At 47.7% G+C, this 17854-nt stretch overlaps 1 protein-coding gene across 1 annotated transcript; it reads right to left on the minus strand.

The window, feature by feature from the left end:
* Positions 1-321: 321 nt before the first annotated feature.
* On the minus strand, positions 322-17804 carry LOC147122734 (uncharacterized). The gene is made up of 3 exons (XM_086009972.1): positions 17645-17804; positions 9894-10044; positions 322-5003 (listed from the first exon to the last, which is right to left on the minus strand). Exon 3 carries the CDS (start codon positions 3006-3008, stop codon positions 1731-1733), a length of 1278 nt encoding a protein of 425 aa, XP_085866098.1. The 5' UTR covers positions 3009-5003; positions 9894-10044; positions 17645-17804; the 3' UTR covers positions 322-1730.
* Positions 17805-17854: the final 50 nt, after the last annotated feature.

A 17854-nucleotide genomic window follows, 5' to 3' on the forward strand; every position in this document is an offset into this window, starting at 1 on the left:
CGATCTCCCGCTCTCTCGCCCCCCGATCTCCCGGCCACCGATCTCCCGATGTCCCGAGCCCCGCCCTGATGTCCCGAGCCCCGCCCCGCCTCCGAGGCCGCTCACTAGACCGATCTCCCGAGCCCCGCCCTCGACTCCGATCTCCCGCCTCTCCCTCGATCCCCGAGGCCCGATCTCCGATCTCCCGAGCCCCGCCCCCCCATCTCCCGAGGCTCGCCCCCCCACCCCCCCGATCTCCCGAGGCCCGATCTCACGAGCCCCGCACCCCCCCAGCCCTGATCTGCCGAACCCCGATCTCCCGAGCCCCGCCTCCCACCCGAGCCAGCTTCAAGAGCAGAGAGAGAGACGCCGCCGCGCAACCTACCGCGTGAGGCCCGGCCGGACTCAAGTCGTGCGCGCTGACACCTGCCCCACCTGCCTTTACTAAGATGGTGGCGGTGGCGATGCTCGGCTCAGGCCCGCCCCCTCCAACCTTCACAAAGATGGCGGCGATTGGGAGCCGCTTGTTGAGCGCGACGGGTGGTGCCTAGCTCAGCGTGGCTGGGCAACAGAAGCCCAGGCTTACAGGCCTGGAAAAACGGTGAAAGGTAGGAAAATTCTAGATGTTGGAGAAAAGATTTACAAATTTTTAAAAAACAATTTGTGTTTTAAAAGCAACTTTTTTTTACTGGAAATGTAGATTTGAAAAGAAACACGCAGAAAGTGGGAAAAAGAAATGAAAAATTTGGAAACAAGATGGCGGCGACTCACCTCAGTTCAGAATGATAAGGCCCGCCCACACACGTCAGGTCACTGAACTGTAGGATTGGTTAATGATCACGTCACTCAACTGTAGCTCGCACACACAATGAACCCACCCCCACTCGATGCAAATGAGCAGATAATGAGAGGAATTTTGAAAGTTTTTTGGATACCGTCGGCACAATTTTTGTCGGAGCAAAAAGTAAATACACCTACAAGAGTCCCCTAATGATGAGCTTTCTTTTGATATAACATATGCGTAGGTACGCTCTATACCTTTTGATTGTATAGCCGGCCAGAGAGACAGACAGAGAGACAGACAGAGAGACAGACAGATAGACATATCCTTTTATATATATAGATGTACTTAGTGAATGCCTTTTTCTTTAGTTTCAATTTTATCCTTGTATCTTTTTTCACCTATGGTGTTTTATTATTGGATCGTTGGTTTTTGTTTTTTCATGGAATATATATCTCCTGGATCACCATTTAAAATATTTCCCATTGCTGTTCTCTCTTTGTTTGCCAATATTATTGTCCAGTTTATTTTCCCCAGTTCCATTCTAATCCCCTCAAAATAATTTTTTTTCTAATCTATTACTTTGGTTTTGTCTTACTTATGTCCTTCTCAATCTTTATCTTAAACCTGATCGCTATTGCCTAGATGTTTCCCCATATCTACTCTAGTTCTTTTCCTATTACTAGCTCCAGCAGTGATTCCACTCTTGTTGGCTTTCTTGCATACTGGGTAAGGAGATCTGTACATACTCTAAAAGCTTCATTCACTTTTCCCCTTTAGTACTTTTTCTTGGCAGTTTATTTGAGGATAGTTGAAATAATTACCATGATTATTATTCTATTGGCGCAAAATTGGACTCATTAGCTCCCATTTTTGGGCGCTACGAGTGCCCTTCGAGCTCCAAAATGGCGTCAGCACCGCCTGCACACTTGTGGATGGCAGAAGTATGCAGAGCAGGCAGATTACCACGTCAATCAGAGTGCAACACTGATTTGACGCTAGCAGTGCCATTTTGGAGCTCAACGCTCCAGCCAACAACCTCTTTTAACCTCGCACAGCTGAACACACGTTCAGCAGCAGGAAGGACCCCCCACCAGCGATATTTAAAGGGATCATCAACTATCAACAGCAAGGGCACTGGGGGAGTGGCAGGGGTGGGAGCACAAATGCCGTCTTCCTGTGAGTGGACAGCAGGTTCATGCTCCATGGAGCCACTGCCACTCCCCTGGGGCGGTGCCTCTGCAATCCTAGTAATCTGTTGGAGGACAGATTGAGGGACTGCTATGATAACCTGCAAGCCCCTTTGAGCACTGTAATCCACAGCAATGATGGCAGTGATCTGAGCTTCCACTGCAGCACTCAGAGGTTGGGTTGCTGCTGCTTGTGCTGTAATGGAAGCAGTGACATCGGCCATCAGATGCTGCATCGTGGTTGGGTCTACAAGTGTGTTCCCTGCTGGAAAGGATGGGCTCCAAGTTCTGCGCAAATCCTCTGCCAAGTTGGTGCTGGACTCCTCCATGCTCCTTAATACTGACCGCAAGCTTTCTGGCAGGCCTGCCAATGCACCAAGCATTTTGTTGTGCATACCCATCAGCTTTCTTCTGTAGGCTGCCCCATCGAAGTCCTCATCTGAGTCCTGTGCAGAAGAACCTGTCTGCGACCTTGCCCTCTGGGGAGCTGGCACCTGCTCTATCCAGGCTCCCTGCCCTGGTTGCTGCCCACTCATGTCCGATGTCTCACCACGTACAGATCCCGCCTCTAATCTATCCTCCAGTGCCAGTATCTGAGCTGGTGGTTGCGAGTGTGCAATCAAGTGATGGTGTGTATTCATCATCACTCTCTTCTTGCTGTTCCTCCACTGCCTGGCCAGGTTGCACTTCTTGAGTATCTGAAAGGAAAAAGACACAACGCTAAGGTTGTGGTGCAGGTAGGGGGAAAGTAAGAGGTGCATGCTTACACCATCTGCAACTTGTAAATCAAAACAGAGTGTGGGATGAGAGGGAAGTGGGATGTGAGAAGGAGGATTAGGTATGAGAATACTGTCATCTTCAATGGTTTCAGCCCCACCACTGGCCACGGCCTCAACAATTGCCGTTCCAAATAATGGCCAGCACTGTCTCCTCCGTGGGGGGGGGCTAGGACATGCAGGCGCGCCTGTCCTCCTCCGGTTGCTGCTGCCCCCGGTTGAGCACCACCTTGTCCTGCAAGAGAGATGGAAGTGTGTCTGTTTGGGTGATGTGACTGTCATGGTTGAATAGCTGGCAGTGTGTGCAAACTGTGAGATGTGGGTGTGAAGTGTTTGAGGGTGAGGTGAAGCATATGAATGTTAGGTATGAGACCTGATTGATAGAGATTGCTGGTAGGTGAATGATGGGGGTGTGGTGAATTGAGCAGTGGCTGAGGCTAGTGGTGCAGTTGGTAGGATATGGCATTTGAAGATGCATTCACTGACCTTGACCACTTGTGTTAGGTCATTGAACTTCTTGCGGCACTGCATCCAGGTCCTCGGGGCTTGATTCCTGGCATTGCCCTCCATGGCTATCTCCTCCCACTGCCTTCAAAGTGTGTGTCTGGAGAGCCTCCTGTGCCCCTGCGGGTACAGGACATCTCTACTCCTTTCCACCAAGACCTCGAGTGTTGCGTCCGAAAAACTTGGAGCCTGCTCTCTCCCCGTTGTGTCATTCCTCACTCTTTCCCATGTCAGAATCTCTTCAATCATGACTCCCAGCACCTGCTCCAGCCACAATGCACCTCGCCTTTAGAGGTGCAGGCTAGCTTTAAGCAGTGCAGTCTAGCTTTAAGTGGTACTAACCTCTCACGATATTGGGCCCCCTGCTGATGTGTCCAGCCAATGAACAGCGTGGTTAGCGCTGCCTGGGCTCAGAGATCATTCAAATGAGCAGGCAGCACAAAGTTGGCGCGCTGTTTGCATTGCAATCAACTGGCGTTTGCTAATCATGCATCGCAATCCCTGCGTCTGTTTTCAGGGGCTATCCAATTTAGCCCCTATCTCTTTTTCTCATTTTATTGATTTGCTTACATATTTCTTCTCCCACCTGCTTAAATGGTCTGGACAATACTCCTATTACCATGATCAATCACTTCTTACCTTTTAACTCAATCCATAAGGATTCTGTTTCTATCTTTCTGCTAATTATGTCCCTTTTTCCTACTGTCATTATGTGATCTCTAATTAATACAGCTATTCCACCCCCTGCCCCTTCTTGCTTCCCTATCCTTTCTGAATATGTTCGCCATGTTTCAGTTATCTTTACTATAACTGGTTCCCTGCTACGAAGCATTGCCTCCAGTTCCCCCGGTTTGTTTTAGACTTTGTGTACATTGCTATACAGGCAATTTCATTTGTTTTTTATTCATTGTTCCTCTTTTTATTTTTAACGGTCCTTTTATACTTCTGTTCTATAACTGTATTTGTTCCTTGGTCATTCGTTATCGTTATTCCTTACCTTGATCTAACCTTTACTCTCAGCCCGTTTCTTTTATTTTAAGTCTTTGGTAATTCTCCCAGACCTCGCACCAGCTCCTGGTAAAGGTGGTCCAGCTCCTGCAGCTCGTGCAGCATCCTTCTTCACACGTGCGGACCCCTATAGTCCTGCTCCAATCCTCCTTAAGGCAGGCCTGACATCGAACCTGCCTCATAGGGGATCGGGGCACGTCTTTCTGCCCACCCAATGCTCCCTGTTCACCTGACCGAGGGCTCTCTTGGGCCCTGTCTCCCCTGCATTGCGGGGGCTCTTAACATACTTGGCTGCCTGCAACTGGGGAGGCAGGAGTGTCTGTTGAATAGTGGAATGGGTGACATAAGAAAACTACTAGGCACTTGGTCTAAGCGTTAAACAAAGGTATAATCAACTGTTTTACAACATGGAGGTCTAGCTGTGTCCTTCACTAGTTCCTGTTAAGAATGTCCTGCGCAAGCTGGGCCCCTGCCCGAGTATTTATACTCTCTCTGGACAGTGCCACCCGTAGGCCGCTCAGTATTATTTCATAAGTCTTTCTTTCATGAATGACTGATTCATGTCAATGGGCTTGGAGTTGATGAAGGGATGGAGCTCTTAGGGAGTGTGCGAGGAAAGTGGCTATGCTCATGTGTTCCCTCCACATCAGTAACCTGATGGTGTGGCATGGGGATGGGAATGCCCACGCTACTTCTCCAACTTCACACTCCCCCCAAGGTGCTCAGCTGCCTCATCCTTCTCCTGGTCCTATGGCTGGTGTGGACCTGTGGGAAGGAAGGATAATAAGTTACAATGGTGCAACATGTCCATTCCTCAGCTTACATAGTTAGCATTACATTTAATGTACAACTCGAAGAAAGGCTATTCGAACCAAATGATCTATTCTGGTGATCGCATGACACATGAATACATACTGGAGCATTCGTGATGCTGATGACGTCGTGGATAGCACATTTAGGGAGTTGGTCACACCGCAGGTAAAGGCTGCACAGGCAGGAAGAGAATGGTGACCACCAGGCAGAGTAGTAGGCACAGGCAGGTAGTGCAGGGGTCCCCTGTGACCATCCCCCTCTCAAACAGATATACTGCTTTGGATATTGGTGAGGGAGATGGCTTATCAGGGGAAGGCAGCAGCAGCCAAATTCCTGGCACTGTGGGGTGGTTCTGCTGCACAGGACAGGAGGAAAAAGAGGGGTAGAGCTATAGTGATAGGGGATTCTATTGTAAGGGGAATAGATAGGCATTTCTGCGGCTGCAAACGAGACTCCAGGATGGTATGTTGCCTCCCTGGTGCAAGGGTCAAGGATGTCTCGGAGCGGCTACAGAGCATTTTGGAAGGGGAGGGTGAACAGCCAGTTGTCGTGGTGCATATAGGTACCAACGATATAGGTAAAAACCGGGATGAGGTCCTAAAAGCTGAATATAGGGAGTTGGGAGGGCAGCACGGTGGCATAGTGGTTAGCACTGTTGCCTCACAGCGCCAGGGACCCGGGTTCGAATCCGGCCTCGGGTGACTGTCTGTGTGGAGTTTGCACATTCTCCCCGTGTTTGCGTGGGTTTTCTCCGGGTGCTCCGGTTTCCTCCCACAGTCCAAAGATGTGCGGGTTAGGTTGATTGGCTATGATAAAAATTGACCCTTAGTGTTAGGGGGATTAAATACGTGGGGTTACGGGGATAGGGTGGGATATGTGTTGGTGTAGGGGTTACGGGGATCGGGTGGGATATGTGTCGGTGCAGGCTCAATGGGCCGAAATGGCCTCTATCTGTATTGTGAGGTTTCTGTGATTCTGTGATTCTGTGAATTAAAAAATAGGACTTCAAAGGTAGTAATCTCAGGATCGCTACCAGTGCCACGTGCTTGTCAGAGTAGAAATAGAAGGATATTTCAGATGAATACGTGGCTAGAGGAATGGTGCAAGGGAGAGGGATTCAAATTCCTGGGACATTGAAACCTGTTCTGGGGGAGGTGGGACCAGTACAAAAAGGATGGTTTGCACCTGGGCAGGACTGGGACCAATGTCCTAGGGGGAGTGTTTGCTAGTGCTGTGGGGGAGCATTTAAACTAAAGTGGCTGGGGGTTGGGAACCTGTGCAGGGAGACAGAGGAAAGGAAAACAAGGATGGAAGCAAAAGACAGGAAGGAGAAAAGCAAAAGTGGCAGTCAGAGTAATCAAGGGTTTAAATCAAACATGGCCACAGTAAATAATAATTCTAAAAGGTCTAAGAGTGTTAAAAAAACAAGCCTGAAGGCTTTGTGTCTTAATGCGAGGAGCATTCGTAATAAGGTGGATGAATTAGCTGCGCAAATAGATGTAAACAGATATGATATAATTGGGATTAGGGAAACATGGCTCCAGGGTGACCAGGGCTGGGAACTCAACATCCAGGGGTATTCAATATTCAGGAAAGACAGGCAAAAAGGAAAAGGAGGTGGGGTAGCATTGCTGGTTAAAGAGGAGATTAACACAATTGTAAGGAAGGATATTAGCTCTGATGATGCGGAATCTGTATGGGTAGAGATGAGAAATACCAAGGGACAGAAAACGTTAGTGGGAGTTGTATACAGACCCCCAAACAGTAATGCGAAGGTTGGGGATGGCATAAAACGGGAAATTAGAGAAGCATGCAATAAGGGCACAGCAGTTATCATGGGTGACTTTAATCTACATATAGATTGGGCTAACCAAATTAGTAACAATACTGTGGAGGAGGAATTCCTAGAGCATATACGAGATAGTTTCCTGGACCAATATGTTGAGGAACCAATTAGAGATCAGGCCATCTTAGGCTGGGTATTATGTAATGAGAATGGATTAAGTAGCAATCTTTTTGTGCAAGGCCCATAGGGGCGGAGTGATCATAATATGATAGACTTCTTCATTAAGATGGAGAGTGAAGTATTTGACTCAGAGACTAGGGTCCTGAATTTAAATAAAGGAAACTATGATGGTATGAGGTGCGAGGTGGGTCGGATTGATTGGGGAATGTTACTCAAAGGGTTGACGGTGGATAGGCAATGGCAAACATTCAAAGATCGCATGGATGAACTACAGAATTTGTTCATCCCTGTTTGGCATAAAAATAAAACAAAAAAGGTGAATCAACCGTATCTAACAAGGGAAATTAGGGATAGCATAAGATCCAAGGAGAGGACATATAAATTGGCCAGACAAAGCAGTAAACCTGAGGATTGGGTGCAGTTTAGGATTCAACAAAGGAGGACAAAGGGATTAATTAAGAGGGGGGAAATAGAGTATGAGAGTAAGCTTGCTGGGAACATAAAAACTGATTGTAAAAGCTTCTATAGATATGTGAAGAGAAAAAGATTGGTGAAGTCAAGCGTAGGTCCCTTGCAGTCAGAATCAGGGGAATTTATAATGAGGAACAAAGAAATGGCAGAACAATTAAATACATACTTTGGTCCTGTCTTCACAAAGGAGGACACAAATAACCTCCCAGAGATGTCGGGGAACATAGGGTCTAATGAGAGGGAGGAACTGTAAGAAATCACTATTTGTAGGGAAATGGTGATAGGGAAATTGACAGGATTGAAGCCCGATAAATCCCCAGGATCTACATCCTAGGGTACTTAAGGAAGTGGCCCTAGAAATAGTAGATGCATTGCTGATCATCTTCCAAAATTCTATAGACTCTGGAACAGTTCCCATGGATTGGAGGGTAGCTAATGTTACCCCACTATTCAAAAAAGGTGGTAGAGAGAAAACGGGGAATTATAGACCGGTAAGCCTGACATCGGTAGTGGGGAAAATGCTAGTATCCATTATAAAAGATGTAATAGCAGAGCACTTGGAAAACAGTGACAGGATCGGACAAAGTCAACATGGATTTACAAAAGGTAAATCGTGCTTGACTAATCTACTGTAATTTTTTGAGGATGTAACTTGTAAAATAGATAAGGGAGAACCAGTGGATGTGGTGTATTTGGACTTTCAGAAGGCTTTCGATAAAGTCCCGCATAAGAGATTAGCGTGTAAAGTTAAGGCACATGGGATTGGGGGCAAGGTACTGACTTGGATAGAGAACTGGTTGGCAGACAGGAAGCAAAGAGTTGGAATAAACGGGTCTTTTTCCGAGTGGCAGGCAGTGACTAGTGGGGTACCACAGGGATCGGTGCTAGGACCCCAGCTATTCACAATATATATTAATGATCTAGACGAGGGAACTAGATGTAACATCTCCAACTTTGCAGATGACACAGAGCTGGGTGGGTGTGTGTGCTTTGAGGAGGATGCCGAGAAACTCCAGCATGATTTGGACAGGTTGGGTAGATGCATGGCAGATGCAGTATAATGTGGATAAATGCGAGGTTATCCACTTCGGTGGCATAAACAGGAAGGCAGATTATTATTTGAATGGCAATAGATTGGGAGAAGGGGAAGTGCAACGAGACCTGGGTGTCCTTGTGCACCAGTCGCTGAAGGTATGTATGCAGGTGCAGCAAGCGGTTAAGAAGGGAAATGGTATGTTGGCCTTTGTAGCGAGAAGGTTCGAGTACAGGAACAAGGATGTCTTGCTGCAGTTGTACAGGGCCTTGTTGAGACCTCATCTTGAGTATTGTGTGCAGTTTTGGTTGCCTTATCTGAGGAAGGATCACATCACAGAAACCCCACAGTGCAGATAGAGGCCATTTCGGCCCATCGAGCCTGCAACGACACATATCCCACCCGATCCCCGTAACCCCTACACCAACACATATCGCACTCTATCCCCGTAACCCCACGTATTTAACCCCCCCTAACACTAAGGGTCAATTTTATCATAGCCAATCAACCTAACCTGCACATCTTTGGACTGTGGGAGGAAACCGGAGCACCCGGAGGAAACCCACGCAAACACGGGGAGAATGTGCAAACTCCACACAGACAGTCGCCCGAGGCCGGATTCGAACCCGGGTCCCTGGCGCTGTGAGGCAACAGTGCTAACCACTATGCCACCATGCTGCCCTTGTTCTTGCCATGGAGGGAGTGCAGCGAAGATTCACCAGACTGATACCTGGGAAGGCAGGAATGACGTATGAGGAGAGATTGGGTCGATTGGGCTTATATTCGCTGGAGTTTAGAAGAATGAGAGGGGATCTCATCGAAACATATAAAATTCTAACAGGACTAGACAGACTAAATGCAGGAAAGATGTTCCCGATGGCCGGGGAGTCCAGAACCAGGGATCACAGTCTAAGGATAAGGGGTAAGCCATTTAGGGCAGAGATGAGGAGGAATTTCTTCACCCAGAGAGTGGTGAACCTGTGGAATTCTCTACCACAGAAGGCAGTAGAGGCCAGTTCATTAAATATATTCAAGAAGGAGTTAGGTATATTTCTTAAGGCTAAAGGGATCAAGGGATATGGGGAGAAAGCAGGGACACGGTACTGAATTTGGATGATCAGCCATGATCTCATTGAATGGCGGAGCAGGCTCGAGGGGCCGAATGGCCTACTCCTGCTCCTATCTTCTATGTTTCTATGAGCATACTCCCACTCTAATTTCCTCCTCTCTGCTCCTCATGTGGAAACAGTTTCTCCAAATCTAGCCTATCGAACCCCAGCATATTTTCAAATATCTCTATCGGACCTCCTCTTGGTCTCATCCTTGGGTGGATTGCTGCCCAGGAGACAAAGCAAGAGGCTGTGAAACTCACCTGGTGATACACATAAAGTGTTTGCGTCTCAGGTGCACACAGTGGAATCCCTGCAGCTGTTGGGCTCTCTAATGTGGAGTAAGCTCCTTGAAGTTGATGGTTTCTACTCCGGTTCTGTTATGTTGCTGCATGTTATGCACCAATTTGCCCTCTGGGAACAACATAGAAAGAAGGTTAGGTGAGTTGTTGTGTGTTGAGAAATGATATACTACATTTCAAATTAAAAATATGCCCTTCAGCAGAAACATGCATTTGTCACATTCATCAGCAGCCCACTTTGAAAAGGCTGTTTCCCACGGTAAGAGGCTCTGATGACTTTAAATTGCCTTTAATACACAAACATATCTCTGCCTGACCCTTCCGCACTCCAAACACAGAATTGAAAGAACAACTCCTTTCTAGCTGAGGCCTTCCTTTAAATAACTGTTAGAGAGACATTTTTTCTTATTTTTCTCTATTATTTTAATAAAATGTTGAATGTTGAATGAGAATGAAAGCCCAGAGAATGTTTATCTTGCCTGCCCTCGTCAGGTCATTGTATTTCATCTGGCACTGGTTGGCTAAGCGTGGAATGAGCATCAGTGCTCAGAGACTTGGCCATCTCCCTCCAGGCCATGTGGCTCACCTTGCAGGGAGCCAATGGGGGGGATTTTAATTCAGGTGCGGGATGGTATCGTGTTATCAGAATTTCATGTTTCCCACATGAATCTAAATGGATGTGGGAGATTGATGCAATTTTAACTCAATTGCCTGATTGATTTCCAACGTGTGGGGAGCCTTTGCAAATGGGTTTTTCATGACTGAAAGTCCCCTCCGATGACGTCATCATTGCTGCTGCATTTAAGGTCCACAGCAAGCCTTACTTCTTCTGCAGGCTTCCAAGCTTTCTCCATTTGGTTTCAGAGGGACCTGCAGGAAAGATGACAAGCGGGAGGGCAAGTGCAACTCCTCGCTTTGACGAGGCGGCACTGCAGGCATTAGTCGATGGGGCTAGGGCCAACAGGGAGGTCCTGTTCCCCTCATCAGGGAGGAAGAGGCCTCCCACTCAGACCAAGGCTGTGTGGATGCAGGTGGCTGAGGAGGTCAGCTCCTTGCAGAACCTGGATACAGTGCAGGAAAAGATTTCATGACCTTCAGCGCACTGGAAAAGTGAGTATGAATTTCCCATCACCCTCAATCTGATCCCCATTGCCTTTCCTCACCAGCACTCAGCTTCAGCAATCTCTTCCTCCACATCCCACTTGACACTGACATCCATGCACCCTTACCCATTCCCTCTCTCTCTATGCTCACATTCACATATTCCACCATGCAGTCCTCACACTCCCTATCACTCTGATGCTTTGAACACAACTGACAACACACAGGGAAGGCCCTTGGTCCTGCAACCTCACTCCATCTTTGTCTCCTTCTAAGTATCTATGCTATGCAATCTCTACACTCACTCCTTCATTCTCACTCAACCTCCACTTGTCTCCCTCATTGCAGGAAAAGAGAGCTCACAACAAAAGAGAGTGAGCCAGGACAGGAGGAGGGACAGCCTCATTAGCCCACCTGACCCCCTGGGAGGAGGCCATCCTGGAAATCATGGGCATTGAGGATGATTCGCGCGTGGGGGACGGATAGACGAGTGCCACACAGCAAGCTGGTGACAGAAAAGTTTCCCATCTCTCTCATTGACATTGCATGAGTCGCTGATAATGATTGTGAAGCTGTAACAGATGGACTTATGAGCATCTGCAAAAAGCTATGTGCATGTAGCCTTTGCATCACATCTCTGACTCTTTCCTTTACTCCCCCACAGGACCATCACAAGCATCCATCCCCCCTAGCCAGGAAGAAGAGGCTGAGTAGCCAGACTCCTCAGAGGAAGCTGCAACCTCTGAGGGCGCAGCATCAGCAGAATTCAGCGCACCCAGCACCAGCGCAGACACTCACACCTCGGTGGGACCTTCGGGACATAGAGTAGTGTTGTCACCTGTGTATCACAGCTCACAAGTGAGATTCAGCAGATTGTGGAGACAGGGACAGCAGTGGAGAGTCCTAGTCGGAGGGCGCAGGACTCTGTCAGCTTGGCTCAGCAGCATGTCGACCCTCTGCCTCTGGGTCCATCCATAAGATCAGAGGTGATGGAACTCCAGGCACAGATGCAGGAGCCTCTTGCAGGTTTTGTCTCTAGGGTCACTGCGAGTGTGGAGCGAATGGAGGAGTCCATAGCGAACATGAGCAGAGCCTTTGTGGCGTCATTGGCGCATGAACCCATCACCATGGAAAGGATGGCTACCTCCGTGGAAATGATTGCTACCTCCGTGGTAAGGCTGGCTACCGTATAGGAGAGGATGGCTACGGTAGAGGAGAGGAGGGCTACGGCCATGGAGGAGCTTAGTCGCCAGGGTGTAGAAAACATGGTGATTGTTCAGAATAGACTGACATCTCTGGAGGAGCAATGGTCAGCTATCGAACAGAGAAACCAGACCTTCAAGGAAGTCCTTCTGAGTAGGACTGCCAGTGCAGATACGGGTCCCCATGGCCCCCCTGATGAGCAGCAAGGTGCTCTCAAGCCACTTGCAAGCGCTGAGGTGGACCTGACCCATGAGAGGGATATTGGTGGCAGAGAACAAGGAAGTGGGGGCTCTTCTCCAAGCGCTCACACTTCCATGCCACTGCCAAGTCCTCGGTCAGAGCCCCACCAGAGTCCCCACCCAACTGAGATGGGCGTCTCAGCCCCTGCACAGCCACAGGAGCAGCAGACTGTTGGCAAGCACGCACAGGTTCGCCACCCCAGAGGACGCCCGCCAAAGGTGTCGAGACAGGAGCAGCAGGAAAGTGAGCAAGGGGCCTCCACATCTGCTGAAGCCATAGGGGAAGCACTACGTAGGTGCATGCGTAAAAGGAAGATAAAGCACAAGTAGTCACAAGGGTAGTCACTTGGGTGGAATTTTGTGTTTAGTGTAAAAATGCCATCGCGTCGTAATTGTACATAAAAATTTTGATGGCAAATGTTGCAGTTGTGGCGTCTGTCATTTCGCTATTGGGACTTCCACATTGAGGCCTTAGGAATACTTGCAACTGTCAGTATGGTGGTCAGAATGGTAGGACTCCTCTGGTTCTTGGCCATTGTCAATGCTCTGTTAAGAAGCTGTGAGGCAAAAGTGTTTGATTGACTAGGCTAAGCAAATCTGGCCAGGGTGAGTGCGTTCCTTGCATCTCGGACAGCAATGTTCTCGCGTAATGCTGCTGCTGGTTGATGGGCCTCTGCAGGATGTTCATTTTCACCCTCCTCCTCCTCCTCCTCCTCCTCCTTCTCCTCCTCATCTGAGGAGGATATGTGAGGAGCCACTTGGTCCTCAGGAATCTGCAAGCCACGACGCTGTGCCATGTTGTGAAGTGCACAGCAAACCATGAAGATTCTGGAGACCCTGGCTGCTAAGTACTGCAGGGCTCCACATGATCTATCCAGGCATCTGAAGCGCATCTTCAGCAAACCAATGGTTTGCTTGATAATGGATCTGGTGGAAATGTGGCTGGAGTTGTAGCGCTCCTCAGCTTCATTGGCTAGCCTCCTCAACGGCATCATTAGCCACGTCCTCAGGGGATAGCCCTTGTCTCCAAGTAGCCATCTGCTAAGTTGGTCTGGTGGACTGAATAGCAGAGGCATGATAGACTGGCGCAGTATGAAGGAGTCATGGCAAGTGCCAGGGTACATGGCACAAACATGCAAAATTTCCTTCTTGTGGTCACACACCAGCTGAACGTTAAGGGAGTGGAAGCCCTTGCGGTTGACAAAAATACCTGGATTGCGATGGGGTGCCCTAAGGGCCACATGTGTGCAGTCAACGATGCCCTGTACCCTTGGAAAGCCTGCCAGATGAGCTAATCCAACCGCTTGCACCGTGACACTTGCTCGATCCTTGGTGAAATGGATGTGATTGTGCGCGAGGGCAAAGAGGACATCGGTTACCTGCGTGATGCAAGTGTGTGCGGCCGCCTGGGAGATGCTGCTGATGTCTGCTGCTGATCCCTGGAATGAGCCTGAGGCAAAAAAGTTGAGTGCGGTGGTGACTTTGACGGCCACTGGTAATGCTTGTCCACCTGGTCCTCTGGGCAGCAGGTCTTGCTGTAGCATTGCGCAGATGTCAGTCACTACCTCTCGCGAAAGTCGGAGCCGCCTTTGGCACTGCTGCTCAGACATGTTGAGATAGGTGACCATGCATCTGTAGACGCTGTTTGGGGGGTATCTCCTGCGCTGACGGGCTTCCAGGCGCTGGCCCCTTCTGGCCTGTGCAGCCTCAGGTGTGTGAGCAGCAGGCTGGCACTCCTGCTGCTGTTGCTGGTGCTGCTGTTGTTCCTGATTCTGCTGCTGCCGCGACTGGTGCGAGAGTTCCTCTAATGGCCAGATGGGAAGGAAATAAATGGTTCCCATGCTTCTGGTATATGCCTCTGTTGAGGAAGCGCTGAGTGAAGCTGGCTAGAGGGGTTTCCCAGGAGGCCACACTGGAGATGGGTGTGAGGCGCCAACCTTCCACAGGTGTGGTTAAGCCTTCTAAAAGTTACCCCAGACCTGAGACCACTAAGTCCTGCCACCTGCAAATCATGGCTGATCAAATCTCCTCTTTAATGGTTGACCTGCAGTTGATAGTCAGCAATCCAATAGTGCTCCCACCAGGTTTCACATTCGTGTTTCCCGCCAGGTGTGTTTTAAGTGGGAAAAGGGTTAAATTTGCAAGGGCCTTTTAAAATAGCATTATAGAGGCCATTTAGTGGTAATTAAGGGCCTTAAAGACCAGTCCCGCCTGTTGGATGTGGGACGGAGTCAGGACCATCAGACACGCCTGAGTTAAAATTGCTCGGAGTCAGGAACCAGGCGGGGGGGGTCCCGCCCGCCAGCTTTTGCGATTTTAACCCCCCGCACACCTCCAAGCCCGACTCCACGGCTCAATGAAAATCGAGCCCTTTGTCTTTGGTGCCCCTAATAGCCGGTTTCACTGATGCTCGACCTCATCCAATAGAGCATGCAGGTCCCCGTCCCCAAAGCTCTACAACTTTTTTGGCTTCCTCTTGCGACATCACTCTGGAAAAGTGGATGTGCAGATACTGGAAATTACTTTTTACACCATTTTACAAAGTATTTGAACTGAAATTAACTTTTTAAAGTTGATTTAAGGTGATTTCAGAACATGCAGCTCACTTACCTCCCAGCGCCATGCTTCACTCTCAATTATTGTGTTGGTTCTCAGCTTATTATAGTGCCATGTGTTTGGTCTGCGGGGAATGCCATTGGCTGCAATGTGAATGAGGTCCCTGATTTGTCATTCGGATCGATTGTCCAGCAGATCTTGCCGTAAGTACCGTGCGAGATGAATGGACAGCGCAAATGCCCGATTAATGGTGTACGCCACCCATCATGCCTTTCCGGCAAATTCCAGATCAATATTTGTTACTGTAATATTCCTGGACCATGTTCAGACTTTCCCTGTCAACTATAGATTTTTCCTTGTATTTCCTTCCTTTTGTCTAGATTACCACTTTGCCTAATTGTTCCTGTAGGTTAATTTCTACGAGAAACACAGAATTTCTGTTTGTGATTGAGAAACATGGCCTCAATCCATTCAGTTAGTGATAGACTTGGAACTTTAACCTTAAAATTGGGATTGGCCTCAAAAAGTTACAACATTGCCAAACATAATCCATTTTGGACTTTGCAACCTGAAACTTCCTAATCACGCTCTTGCTAAGTTTTTGGAATTCAAACCTTCTTACATTGTTTAATGAATGCTATTGTGTAAAACACTGTAGTTTGCTGATATCTAAGATATTTTGATATGCTGTATTTTAATAGACGAACATTTTGGAAAATGTATTGATATTTTAAAGTATGTATGGCATTTTCCTCCTTTCCCCCTTGTTTAGGTTTTTCCATACCGTGCCCCATCACTGGATGAGGGGGTAGGGGACCAATTCATTCACAAGTTTTTGCTGAAGTCTCTCTGTTACTCGTCGAATATTAGATACAAGAGAGGAGCCAGTCTGACCTTCCTAGTGTTCGCACGCTTATTTTGGAACAGGAGCAGCTAGATGCACAACCGTAAGGACTGAAGTCCAGAGGCCCCAGCCAAATATGGAATGCCGCCAAGGGTCCTGTGCAAATATAGGGCACCAATAAAACTCATCATATCGTAGAAAGACTGCATACGGCCACTCGATCAAAATATTCTAGCATTTAAAAATACTGTCAGAAGGGTGTGAGGCAGAGTCGGAAATTTGTTACACTATAACTGTTGACACAAACTGTTGCAATTCACAAGTTAAAAAACATTGGCCTGTAATTTCCGATCGGAGGCTTCCTGTGTGCGGTTACCTCCTATTGGGAAAAAATCTACGCCCTTACCTGAGGGCTCACAAGGTCCAGCTATTTCCAATCCTGGACCTCTCCACAGTCGAAATGCGCAGGGCCCATGTATCCCAGGGACGCATGTGGCTCGCAAGCATCCCTGGGATTATGTGGGCCAGGCGAGCCAATGGGAGAAGGGAATCCTACTTCATACTTTTGACAGATAGAACTGTCAAAAGTATAAATGGGGATCACTGAAAAAAGACACTAAAACATTAAATAATTTTTTTTTTAAAACCATCACGTTTTTAAAATGAGTTAAAATTACGTTAAATTAAATATTTTAAACAAAAATTTAATTTTTTGAAAAAAATAATTAAAGTTTTTTACTGGGCTAACAATAAACTTACCTTTTTTAAAAGTATTTTTAAATTATAACTGAGTGAAAATGTTTTTTTTGTAAAAATTAGGCGTAAGAGTTCTAAGGGTTTTCTGCGGGCGGAGGTTCTCCAGAAAGTGGAACTCTCCCCCCGCAGAGGCCCTTCTCCAGGGCAGGCATCCGAAAAAATGCTGGTTTTCGGCGCATGCGCTTCGCATGCCTGAAACCGGCATTTCCGATGTCCCTACGGGTGGGTACACAGCTCGTACTCACCCGTAGGCATCGGTAAATATGGGCCATAGATTTATTTAGATATGAGGAAACTTAGAAGCAGTGTGCAAGCATTCTATGCGCCTATTTCTTTGTGTTTTACTACACGTTTGTGCTTTAATAGATCAGGGGTGGGGTGGTGTAGTTGTTCAGGGTGTTGCGAGGCCTCGAATGTCCATGCTGCCTGTAGTGTATGTGCCTTTAAGTCAGAACTACTTTTACAGCTCCTGTATACTGTAGTAGCGGCAGTGACCACACCGGTATATAAGCTTTGCGCATGCCTCTGTACCCCCAGTCTAGAGACTACCCTCCTCCAGTAAAGACCTGTTTCTTGTTAATGTACAGCATCCGTGTGATTATTTAATAATAGCATATCCACTGAACCACGGATCCAACACTGCCCAGGGCCCCAAGAATTGTTAATCCACCTCTTTGTGGGAAAATACTTGGTTTCTACTCAGCCTCTCCCCACAGTGACAACATACCTATCAGATATAAATTTAAATCTTGCCAATCCATTGCACAACATGCTGATCATCCCTAGGTATTACTTCCTTTGAATTCCAATTATATTATCAGGAATAGCCATTGCACGGTATTGCATGAAACGAGTTACAACACATGTTCCGATGTTACCTCCAGAAAGCATGACGGAGAGAACAATGAGAAAGGCTACGCATTTGCTGTTCATTGCGACAGGTAAATTCACAGTCACTTCTATCTAGAATTGCATTTACCAATTGATTTGAAGAGCGGTGTTGTTTTATGTACCTGTAACACATTGGAACATGCTGCTCCGATGATCCTCAGAACTGCCAACGTCACTCCCCACTTGCAAAGTGTGCTAGGACTGAGAATGAAGTGAATAGTTAGTGCAACATCTATTCAGGAAGATACTATTAACGTTACTATTGACGCACACATCATTTAGTGCTCTGATTGAGTAATTTAGCAAGTGCTAGCGGTACGTATTTCATCCAG

The sequence above is a fragment of the Somniosus microcephalus genome, chromosome 2, assembly GCF_052327205.1.
Source record: "Somniosus microcephalus isolate GS21.2 chromosome 2, FLI_Smic_1.0, whole genome shotgun sequence".
Lineage (NCBI taxonomy): Eukaryota > Metazoa > Chordata > Chondrichthyes > Squaliformes > Somniosidae > Somniosus > Somniosus microcephalus.

Coding starts and splice junctions, on each gene's coding strand:
- LOC147122734 (XM_086009972.1), bottom strand. CDS start 3,008: ATGACAGTCACATCACCCAAACAGACACACTTCCATCTCTCTTGCAGG.